Source organism: Microcaecilia unicolor, chromosome 8, assembly GCF_901765095.1.
Source record: "Microcaecilia unicolor chromosome 8, aMicUni1.1, whole genome shotgun sequence".
NCBI lineage: Eukaryota > Metazoa > Chordata > Amphibia > Gymnophiona > Siphonopidae > Microcaecilia > Microcaecilia unicolor.
The window spans coordinates 26467054-26479519 of NC_044038.1; the positions used below are offsets into that span (position 1 = coordinate 26467054).

The window sequence follows — 12466 nt, forward strand, 5'->3', positions numbered from 1 at the left end:
TTTATATTATGTTATAAGGGACGTTTTTCCCTTCCCCCCCCCCCCCCCCCCCCTCTTCTTTTTTTCTTATTTGGTCCTGCCTTAGTATTGTGGACTAAAAGTTTGTGCTTATTTTTTCCTTAGTTGTATTGCTGAATGTGATTGTTTTCTTTCTTTCAATTTCAAGTGTAACTGCTTGATATGTAGGTAAAATAGTCATAAATTAAAAAAAAAATGTTTAAAAATAAATAAAAGTAAAGGCCACTTAAATTGGTCAAAATGGGTTCTGGACTGGATTGGAGGGATTCAAAGAAAGAAAATTTCTCCTTCCTCATTGTCCATCCAGTCCAGTCTAGATGCATGTAAAGTGATGAATGAGGGAGAGGGAGAGACCCTGACAACACTGTCTCCAACACATCCTATCTAGTCTGAACATCCAACCTATGATGACATACAAAGGAATGTAAGGATGAGCATGAAGAAATAGCCCAGGAAGATGCCTGAGCCCTGCAGGAATGGGCCAGATGTCCCTGGGGGCCCCTCATAATCCTAAGCAATGTATGCCAATGCAACCGCTTCCTTAATCTACTGGGCTACTGTCGCCTTTGAAGCTGCCTCATCCTTCCTGAACAACTGATCCAGCCTCCTCTGAACTACCTTGACCTTCCACTCTCTGAAACACCAGCAGAGAAGATGTGTTGTTTAAAATCAATAAAAGTCTACAGTTAAGTTATGGATTACAATTTTACTATGAAGATTGGGAAAACTGTTTTTGTGTATACATATTCCATTACCACTGTAGCCATGTACTTCTCAGGAGCCCTGACCAAGTCATACAAAGCATTAGCCAAATAGGTGGAGCCCGCCTCCAGGATGCTGCTTCAGAAACTCCTCCAATGACCCCATTGCAGACAGGCCCTTACCACATAATCTCCGCAGACTGCCACTTGCAAGGTCAGAGAGGATGCCTCAAATGACTGCTTCAGCAGCACCTCCATCCATCAGTCCTGTGGATCCTTAAACGCCACCCCATCTTCAACTGAATTGGCATCCATAGGCTCTTTCTCAAGCTCAGACAAGTCACTGGAAGGCACCTCCAGAGGCTCCACCTCATCCTGGTCCTATACTGACTCCTTCCTGGGCCTCTTTGAGGCCCTTCACGAGACTTTAACTAACTGAGCAGCCACCAACACCAGGGAGAAGGCCTGATGATTCACAAGAACAAATTCTGGTGCAAAAAAAAAATGGCAGCCATAGTATCTGGGCCCTTTAAGAACCCAATGGGGTTTTCTGCCTCCGAGCCCATAACAGGCTTAAAATGGGTGGGGCTTCCACCTGGTCTTGCGCCAAGGCTAAAGTCGTGGCAGCAATTCCACCAAAAAAAAAAAAAGAAACGTCTTCTCTGTCTGCCTAAGCTTCTCTCTCCAGTGCAGCCCTGCCAACACCTCTGCTAATTAAAAACTGATCTCTGGAGACCGTAAAAACATCCCAATGCTGCTGCTGCTCCTCACAAGCACAGCAGTGGCCCACTTCGTTGAGCAGGGAATGCTATCACTGACTGCATGGCCTGCCCAGAGATCTCCTGTAGGATCCCCAATCTGATGAACATGCTTCATCTCCCTCAGCATCTTAACATCTGAAGTCACTCTATCAAATTCTAGCTAAAGATGTCTTCCAATGAAATTACATAAAAATTACATAGTTTTTTTTTCTCACATTTGTACCCCGCGCTTTCCCACTCATGGCAGGCTCAATGCGGCTTACATGGGGCAATGGAGGGTTAAGTGACTTGCCCAGAGTCACAAGGAGCTGCCTGTGCCTGAAGTGGGAATCGAACTCAGTTCCTCAGGACCAAAGTCCACCACCTTAACCACTAGGCCACTCCTCCACTGTTGCTACTATTTTTCTACATGGAATGTTGCTATTGCACTAGCAACATTCCATGTGGAAGTCGGCCCTTGCAGATCACCAATGTGGCCGCACAGACTTCTGCTTCTGTGAGTCTGACATCCTACACGTAGGTGCAGGACGTCAGACTCACAGAAACAGAAGCCTGCGCAGCCTTCTACATGGAATGTTGCTAGCAACATTCCATGTAGAATCTCCAATAGTAGCAATATTCCATGTAGAATCTCCAATAGTATCTATTTTATTTTTGTTACAGTTGTACCCCACGCTTTCCCACTCATGGCAGGCTCAATGCGGCTTACATGGGGCAATGGAGGGTTAAGTGACTTGCCCAGAGTCACAAGGAGCTGCCTGTGCCTGAAGTGGGAATCGAACTCAGTTCCTCAGGACCAAAGTCCACCACCCTAACCACTAGGCCACTCCTCCACTGTTACTACTATTTGAGATTCTACATGGAATGTTGCTATTGCACTAGCAACATTCCATGTAGAAGTCGGCCCTTGCAGATCACCAATGTGGCCGCTTAGGCTTCTGCTTCTGTGAGTCTGACGTCCTGCATGTAGAATCTCCAATAGTAGCAACATTCCACCTAGAATCTCCAATAGTAGCGACATTCCATGTAGAATCTCCAGTAGTATCTATTTTATTTTTGTTACACTTGTACCCCGCGCTTTCCCACTCATGGCAGGCTCAATGCAGCTTACATGGGGCAATGGAGGGTTAAGTGACTTGCCCAGAGTCACAAGGAGCTGCCTGTGCCTGCAGTGGGAATCGAACTCGGTTCCCCAGGACCAAAGTCCATCACTCTAACCACTAGGCCACTAAAATCTTTCTTAGGAAGAGAAATACCGATCTTGCATTTTCTACTATATACTAGAATTCAGTTTATAACTATGCTCTGTATAACAAAAATATCAAAGAACAAAAGACTTGACTTTTGTATAATGATTTTTTTTAAAGCTGTTCAGACTACATCACACCATGCATCTTCTGGTACTCTGTAATCATTTATTGACATACCTCCAACTCTAAGTTAATATCATCTCCACTACCGCGTACAGCAGGATTGTCAGCTGCTAAAATATCCACAATTTTTGTTGTGTTTAGGTCTTTGTTTATAAGATTAAAATCCTATATCAGAAAAAAATATATATACCATTAACCAGCAAGAAGTGGCCATGCTGCAACATAAGGCATCTCTGCTTGAACAATTATTTTGGGTAACTATTGACTATTTGGACCTTACAATTTAAAAATAGAGAGGAATGCATTATGTATGTTGTATTTAGAAATTACAAACATGTCAAATTAGTTACAATGTAGTGCACAAGTGTTCCAACACAAATTGGGATTGTTAAAATTCACAGCTAGCTCACGCTATGATACTGGATTACAATAACAAAGCTATCGAAATGGTATAACATGGTCAAGAATTGTAGATGAAGAAAAACATGGTGTTACCTGCTAATTTTCTTTCCTTGAGTCTAACCAGACCAGTCCAGAATTGATAGGTTCATTTCCCTCTACCAGCAGGTGGAGACAGAAAACAAAAGCTTGTAAACTCTGCCCCATATGGCACCATGCAACCACCTGCTCGTCTGTATTTAACAAAACAAAGAATGACTTTCCAAAACTCTTCTCCCCCCCGCCCCCCCCCCCCCCAAAAAAAAGGAAGGAGATGAATATCAAAACATTCACTTACCTTTCTACAAATTTCCCAGAAGACTCCAAGAATTTTAAACAACATTTTATATAAAGTAGCAAGTTGCCAACCAAGCACAAGGATAAGACTTTGAATGAGTCTCTGGACTGGTCTGCTTTAATCCAAGGAAAGAAAATTAGCAGGCAAGACCAAATTTTACTTCCTTATCATCTACCAGACCAGATAAGAAGAGACAGAATGTACAATAGCAATCTCTCAGACTGGGTAGGACTGTGTCCCCATTCCCCCTCCCCTGAGCAACTTGCTTCAATAGCCGCTTTATCAAGACTATCCAGTCTAAAGTGTATCACAAACGAATGCAAGGATAACCACATTGCTATTTATGACTGCTAGAGAACTGTTCAATAAATTTTTGAAGGAGATTTTTAAGTATCCAGATGATTCGCTTCCTCCTTTGCAGAAGCTATATTACCTTAAATCTGGGAAAAGTTCTCAGTTGGATTCTACTCAGTTACAAGCACCTCCTGAATCATTGGATATATCTGAATTCTTGGAACGATCTCAAGAAGAAATCAAGACTCGTGCAACTTTGATAATTTCCTTTGTCTTTATACAAGACAAAGAAGCATTACTGAGACAGTATTTCAAGAACTTACAACCTCAGTTTATGGGAGATAAGATTTTGATCTTCCCAGATATTTCAAAATGGACTCAGCAAAGAAGAAAGAAATTTCTGGAACTGAGGCAAAAATCCTTGGAAATAGAAGCTACTTTTCAGTTGAGATTCCCATGCAAATGTTTAATAATGTTTAAGAATACTAAATATATATTTTATGAACCTGAACAATTGTCTAGATTTCTGGTTGCGCAAGGGGAAAAACACCGGCCAAATAAATATTGGAATTATGGTTCAAATGTAAAATGATACCACCTGCTCTAAATTTAAATGGTTAATTATTTCCACTTAACCAACTTCCCTTTGTGAAAATTGGATTCTCCTTATTTTGTGGACTGTTGTAATCAATGTTTGTTTATTTTGGAATTAGAAATTTAGTATAATTTCCTTTAAAGACGTTACTTAAACATTGATGTATCCTTCAAAGAGTGTTATCTTTGATAAAATGTGAAATTAATAAAGAAATAAATTAAAAAAAAAAGGATAACCACATTGCTGCTCTACAATCTTTCCCAGAGAATTCACTTGTACCTCCACTCATGTGATTCCCAAACCCTTGGGAAAATTACCTTGGAGACCCTCAGAGCCTACCTGTCCTTTTTTCTTAAGTCCTCCGAAGAAAACAAATAAACAGGAGCTCTGCATTTGTGCTGATCACTAGTCCAAAAACAACCTCTGCAATGGATGCATATTACATTTTGTTGCTTCTATAGTGCTACTAAACATATGCAGCACTGAGCACATACATGTAAAAGACAATCTCTGCTCAAAACAGCTTAAAATCTATTCAAGCAGTGGCGTTCCTAGGGGGGCTGACACCCGGGGCGGATCGCCGATGCGCCCTGCCCTCCGGGTGCAGCGCCCCCCCCCCCCCCGGAACAGCGCGACGCTGGGGGGGGGGGGGTGCCGCACGCCTGCCGGCTCTTCGTTTTCATGCTCCCTCTGCCCCGGAACAGGAAGTAGTAACCTGTTCCGGGGCAAAGGGAGCATGAAAACGAAGAGCCGACAGGCGCGCGGCACCCCCCCAGCGGCGTGCACCCAGGGCAGACCGCCCCCCCCCCCCCCCCCCCCCCTTGGTACGCCACTGTATTCAAGACAGACAAACAGGACAAATAAGAGATTAGAAAGTTTCATTTGTTATGGGAATGATTAAAACAACAAGGGTGTATAACAGGTGAATAAGATTTAAAAGCAGTCTCATAAAGGTGGGCTTTTAGCCTGGATTTGAATAAGGCCAGAGATGGAGCATGATATACTGACTCAGGAAGTCTATGCCAGCAAGATGGAAGGAACAGAGTCTGGAGCTGGCAATGGAGAAGAAGGGCACAGATAACTCACCCGATAAACAAAGTTCCCATGGAGGGGTGTAGGAAGAGACAGGAGAGCTACTGAGGAATGAATGCACTGTATGTAGAAATGGATAGACTTAAGGGGTTACGTGAATGTAGTGACACTGTCAGAAGATTGGGATTTGATGAAATGTTTTTGGTAGCCTCTTTAGATGGAAGGACAGCTTTTGATACTGTAAACTATAACATTCTTCCTACTAGATTGGCAGAATAGGTTTAGGTGGTTCAGTAATGTCCTGGTTTCGATCATACCTCTCTGATAAGATCCAAAGAGTAGTTTTGAAAAATCAGCCTCCCATTTGTCTTCTATATCTACAGGTCAGTGGCGTAGCTACATGGGGCCACGGGGGCCTGGGCCCCCGTAGATTTGGCCCTGGACCCCCCTGCCGCCGACCCTCTCAACCCCCCCCCCCGCCGCCAACCCTCTCCCGTCCCCTACCTTTGCTGGCGGGGAACCCCAACCCCCGCCAGCCGAGGTCCTCTTCTTCCGGCAGGACGTCAGACTCACAGAAGCAGAACGAAGCCTTGTAGATCAGCCAGCGGCCGCATTGCTGGCTGATCTGCAAGGCTTCGTTCTGTTTCTGTGAGTCTGACATCCTACACGATGTCAGACTCACAGAAACAGAACGATGACTTGCGCCGGAAGAAGAGGACCTCGGCTGGCGGGGGTTGGGGTCCCCCGCCAGCAAAGGTAGGTGTGATGGTGGTGGGGGGGACACAAAGTTGTTGGTGGTGGTGGTGGTGGTGGCGGCTCTGCAATGGCAGGGGGGGGGGGGGTCGGTGGGGGGGGGGCTAAAATGTGTCCCTTCACCTCAGGCTCTGGACCCCCCTCCCGCCGAAGTCTGGCTACGTCCCTGCTACAGGTGTTCTGAAAGGTTCTATACTCTCAGCTACAATATTTAATATTTACATGCAATCGGTCTATACTTTACTGCAGGAATTCGGTGTTATTTATAGGCTATATGCAGCGCTGCGTGCATCTGGTAGCGCTATACAAATGCTAATAAAAATAATGATATCTTATTTTTGTTTTCTTAAAGACTGCCTGGATAATGCATTTTCTAGAGCGAAAACCAGTTTGCAAAACATACAGTTGTGGATGGAAACATCAACTGGCCTTAAATACTCATTTGTAGTAGATTACTATTATCTACTTTGCCTGACTTTCTTGAAAGTCATAGTATTCAAATTCCTCTTCATACATAAATAAAAATTTGGGGGGTGATCTTGGACCTCATTTCTTTCTATGAAGCCATTTATTAAGACATTGATTTCTATTTAATATTATAGATTACACTTGTGTCACAAATTGAAAAATATTTTAACTCAGTCTGATTTCTGAACTGTTTTACAAACATTGATATTAGTGTGGCTGGATTATGTAACTTGTTAGTTTTTGAGTATGTCTTCAACTTTAAGGCTTTACAATTTAGCCAAAATTCTGCCGCCAGACTGTTGGTTAGTGTAGCGGGTTTTGGACGTGGGGAACCAGGTTCAATTCCTTCTGGAGCTCTATGTGACCCTGGGCAAGTCACTTAACCCCCCCATTGCCCCAGGTACAACAGTAGTACAATGTACCACCTAGAATGTGAGCCTGAAAGGGACAGACCCAATACCTGTAAAGTGAAACTGTAAAACGCTTAGGTCTAAGCGGTATAAAAATACTCAAATGAATGAATGAATCTCATTTTAATCATATCAGTCCTGTTCTGTATTCTTTTTTTTTTTCTGTTCTGTATTCTTTGGCTTCTGATTTTTTGAAGAGTGAAATTCAAAGTGTTATGTTTAATATATAAATTATTTTTTGTAGAAGTTCAAACTTATTTTCTCTCCCAGTTATACTCCTTTACGAGCTTTGTGATCTAAAACTCAGTGGCGTACCAAGGGGGGGGGGGGGGGCGGTCCGCCTCGGGTGCACGCCGCTGGGGGGGTGCCGTGCATCTGTCGGCAACGCTCGTTCCCTGCTCCCTCTGCCCCGGAACGGGTTACTTCCTGTTCCGGGGCAGAAGGAGCAGGGAATGAGCGAAGCCAAAAGGCGCTCGGCACCCCCCCAGCAGGTAAAGATGCACCCGGGGGGGGTGTCCGTCGTTTCGCCGGGGGGGGGGGGGGGTCGCATCGGCGATCCGCCCCGGGTGTCAGCCACCCTAGGAACGCCACTGCTAAAACTTCCAAAAGACTCAACTACTCAGCTCTCAGAGACAGCTTACCCATTAGGCAGACTAGGCAGTCATCTACAACAGCAGCTTCTGGTGGGGGGGCAGCAAAGAACTGCTGAAGGCAAAGCAAAACAATAGGACTTCACAGCCAAACTCAAAGAACTATCAGTGCATGCTTTTGCACTTTTATGCATTTTTATAATATAGTTTTACAGTAATGCTGTTAAGATGATTATTATCAAAATCTTGGAAAAGAAGGACGAGTCTGTAGGTCTACAAGTTAATTGAGGGGATCTAAGCTGAAGGTTTGCCTAGGCTTGCACTAGCCCTGGAAACGTGTCTGTCTGCCCCCTGTACAGCTAAACCTACCTCCACAACATCCCCTAGTCTCTATACGGGCCACAGTGCCATTGGCCTAGTGATAGTTCTGGCTTTGGAACTGAACATTATCCTGTGTCATAATATTACAAACGCAGCAAAAGAATATGGGTCTTACTTTTAAAATCCAGACAAAAGGTCTCATTTTCATCGTATGCCGAGGAAACCGGCAGGCTTTGGTACATAAAAAATTGTATATTTCCCAACATTTTTCAGTAAAAACAGCTACATGGATAGTTTTTTGAGAATCAGAAAAGAAACTTCCTAAAAAGAGAGAGAAAATACCTCAATAAAAAACATTTGAAATAAATTGAATAACATTAATGTTCAACAGCAAAGACTCACTTAACACGCATATTTCTTCTTCTACATACCTTTTATATTACATGCATTGGGAATAATGTTTTCTGTCATAATTTTGGAGAAACATTCACTCAGGGAAAGAAGTTTGTTTCTGCAACAAAACTAAGAAATATTAGTTTGAAAATAGTATCTATATGTACAGCTTATGAGCCATTACCATATTGCATCACCAAGTATACAGAATGGAGTGTACCCTGACCCAGTGGCAGACAGCCAATTTTGGATGGGCCTGAGCCCAAAGGGTGGGCACAATATTTTCTCTGCCCTGCCCTACCGCAAAATATAAATACATTAGCTAATAAGGTTCCTCAAGCTCTGTCAGCTGAAGACTTTCTGTCAAGGTGGCCAGAACTCCCTTTTGCCAAACTTGGCAGGCAGCAGCAACATCCGTAAGCCACTGATGCCAGCACCCTATGCGTGCTTAGCTGTCAGTGACTCAAGCATGCTGTCACCGACTGCAGAGCTTGGTAGAAGGAAGTTCTGGCCGTCTTTGGAGGAAGTCCTCAGCTGGGGAGGCTTGGGATCCCTACCAGCTATACAGCAAGGGTCAGAACTGGTGTTAGACATGCTAGGGCCCCCTCCCTGATCCCCTCTCCTTCCTGACTGCCCTTCGATTTCCCAACCTGCCATTACTGTCACACCAACAGACCCTCACCAAATACAGAACAAGGGATCACGTATCAGAAATAAAAATATTTAGACAAAAATTGAACTCTGAACCCCAAAACGTTAAACTTAGCATGTACTTCAACACTGGAGAAATAAAAACAGAAATGCATTTCCTTTCTCCTGAACACGATACAAACACATTTGCTATGTAGATTTCCCAAAGCCAACATATTCCATTTAAAACATTCAAAATACATTGCTTTTTTCTACCTTTGTGGTCTGGACATTGTATTTTTCCATCATGTTGGTTGCAGTTTCTTTTCTGTCTGTCGTCTTCTAATTCTCTTTCGAGCGGCTGCTGTCCATTTGTCTTCTTTTACCTTCACTACACCTGCTTCTGACATATTGACTTCTTATTTTTAGCTCTTTCCTCTCTTTTTTCTTCTTTCTGCCTTGCTGTCAACTCAAATTTCACCCTCTCACTGTTCTCCTCCTTTTTAGTTTACAGCTACCTATCAGATTTTCATCTTTTTCTCTCACCCACTAGCTTTTCCATTTCCCCATCTCACTCCTTCCTCAGCCCTCCATTCCCTTTCATTCCCATATTTCTATCCTCTGTAATCACTATCTTTTTATTTATTTCCTTGCCACCCTCTTCCTCTCCCTCCTGGCCTCTCCCACATGGTTCCGCCATCTTCCTTCCCTCCACCCTTCTAGCCCAGCATCTGCTCCCTCTTTCTCCCCACCCCACTCTTGCAGCCTTACATCTCTCTGCCCCTTCTCTCTTCCCTCCTGCCCTCTCCCTCATGTTCCAACATTTCTCCCTCTCTCTTCCCTCACTCCCACTGTCCGGCACCTCTCTATCACCCTTCTGCTCCTGAATCCAACATCTCCTCCTTTCTCCCCTCTCCAGCTCCTGTGTTTCTCTCTCCCTCTCATTCACCGCCAGGTCCAATATATCTCCCTCTCTCCCACTTTCTACCATTTCTCCCTCTCTTGTGCCATGGGTCCAACACTTCTCTTCCCCCTCCCCCCATGCATTTTCTCTCTTCCTCCCTTCCACTGCCATGCCCAACATTTCTGCCTCTCCCCCTCCCTTGTGCCCCATCCAACATCTCTTCCTGCCCTCCACCATCATGTCCCATTTTTCACCATCTATCTTCTCCTCCTCACCACCCCCTGTCCAAGTCCAACATTTACCATTTCTCCTTCCCCACTACCCCCCTGTCCAACATTTCTCCCTCTCTTGTCCCTCTCCCCTCCCAATGCAAGATTTTTTCCTTTCTTACCCCTCTCTACCCTATGTCCCATAATTCTCTCTCTCTCTCTTGCCCCTCTCCACCTCATGCCCCCCCCCCCCCCATGCAGCATCTATCTTAAGGAGACCTCCCCCCAACTCTCCATCTCTTTAATGGGGCACAGCACCACCCTTAGCAGACTGAGGTCCGATCCTGCTTCTGCCTCCCTCTCTCCCACAGCGCTTCTCAGACGCTGCCTACCTACCGCCGCCACGATCCTGCATCTACTTCCCATCTCAGAAGCAGCGGACCAGCAGTAGCGATTCATGCTGCCTCCTGCTTCGTTCTAACCTGGAAGCATCTCCTCTGCCACGCGCCTGTGTCCTGCCCCAGCAGAAACAGAAGTTGTAATAATGGGGGCGGGACGCGGCAGAGGAGACGCTTCCGGGTTAGAATGAAGCAGGAGGCAGCATGAATTGCTACCGCTGCTCCGTTGCTGCAGTGCTGAGATGGGAGGAAGATGCTAGATCGTGGCGGCGGTAGGTAGGCAGGGTCTGAGAAACGCTGTGGGAGAGAGGGAGGCAGAAGCAGGATCGGACCTCAGCCTGCTCCCTCCACTGCCGAAATTGAAGCTCTCCACTGCTGGGTGGGCCTGAACCCCAACTGGGTGGGCCTAGGCCCACCCAGGCCCACCCTTGGCTACGCCCCTGCCCTGACCTTTGGCATGCACATAGAATTTCAAGAAAATATTAGCAAAATCTTAGGTTAGTAGTAAGGTTCACTAGCATTTGTCAAACCTACTTTGCATATTTTTGACAGGTGCCCACTTCCTTTCATGTGACCCATATGGCAGAATTGAGGACCTGCCCAAGCTACATCCACTCCCTATATAAGCCATGCCTGCTCTCTGCCCAAGCCCTACCCTTACTTTGCCCCTTTTGATGACCTCATCGGAAGTGATATCATAACTCCTCTCTAAACCCCATTTCTTTGTTGGTATCACCAGATGTTATATCATGCATAGGCATCGACTCTGTGGGTGCTCGAGCACCCCCAATATTGCACCCACCGGAAGTTCTTCCCTCCCTCCTCCCTTCGAGTTCCAGGCCCCCTCCCTCCAAATTTTAAAAGTCATCTATTTTACCTCGTCAGGGTTAGGGCAGCAGCAGAGGTAAAATCTATGCAGCCTCGGCTCGGTGCTTAGTTAAGTTTTCCCTTCACTCTCTCTCAGCTCTGGTCCCGCCCTTGCGTAAACAGGAAATGAGGGCGGGACCAGAGCTGAGAGAGAGCGAAGGGAAAACTGAACTAAGCATCGAGCCAAGCCTGCATGGATTTTACCTCTGCTGCCGCCCTAACCCTGACGAGGTAAAATAGATTACTTTTAAAATTTGGAGGGAGGGGGGACCCTGGAACTCGAAGGGAGGAAAGGGGACCCTGGACCTCGAAGGGAGAGAGGGGGGACCCTGGAACTCTAAGGGAGGGAGGGCGAGAAGGGGGACCCTGGAAGGGAGAGAGGGGGACCCTGGAACTTGAATGGAGGGAGGGGGACCCTGGAACTCTGAGGGACCGGGGGACCCTGGAACTCGGAGGGAGGGGGGCTGGAACTCGGAGGGAGGTGGAGGGGGGACGAGGGAGGGGGGACAGGAGAGGGGCAGAGGGAGGGGAGTGGAGGGAGGGGATGAGGGGGAAGGGTGGACGGAGGGGAGGGAGATGCACCACCTGTAAAAAAAAATTCAGCACCCCCAATCATTTTGAAAAGCTGGCTCCTATGATATCATGCTGCTGTCCAGGCCATGCTTCTTTTCCAAGATGGTGGCATCTATGCATTGCACAAATCCTTGAGGGTGGCACCAAAGAGATTTGATAACAGAAGACAGCAAGATGTCACAAGGCTGAAGTCGGTCTCCACCCACTCCACCCAAGGAGGTTTTAATTCTCCCCAATGCAGCTGCTGTCATCTTGGTACACCCAAAACATTAAAACTGATAGGGCGACAAGCTCCACATACTGGCTTCAGCCCACATAATGGGCCAGATAAGCAAATAAACCTTTGGATGCACTTACTACTTGCTTGCCTTGGTCATTTGGAACTTTCATCACTTTCACCTTGTTGTTTTTTTCCAGATAAGCTCATCCCATCTCCTGTT

General features: G+C 45.8%; 1 protein-coding gene across 1 annotated transcript in view; it reads right to left on the reverse strand.

The window, feature by feature from the left end:
- RSPH10B (radial spoke head 10 homolog B) overlaps positions 1-12466 on the reverse strand; it is a 101063-nt gene that overhangs the window by 23466 nt on the left and 65131 nt on the right. The window contains exons 13-15 of the mRNA XM_030212022.1: positions 8484-8563; positions 8228-8373; positions 2908-3018 (exon numbers count right to left, since the gene is read on the reverse strand). Coding sequence (XP_030067882.1) covers positions 2908-3018; positions 8228-8373; positions 8484-8563 — 337 coding nt within the window. The remainder of the gene's footprint in view (positions 1-2907; positions 3019-8227; positions 8374-8483; positions 8564-12466) is intronic.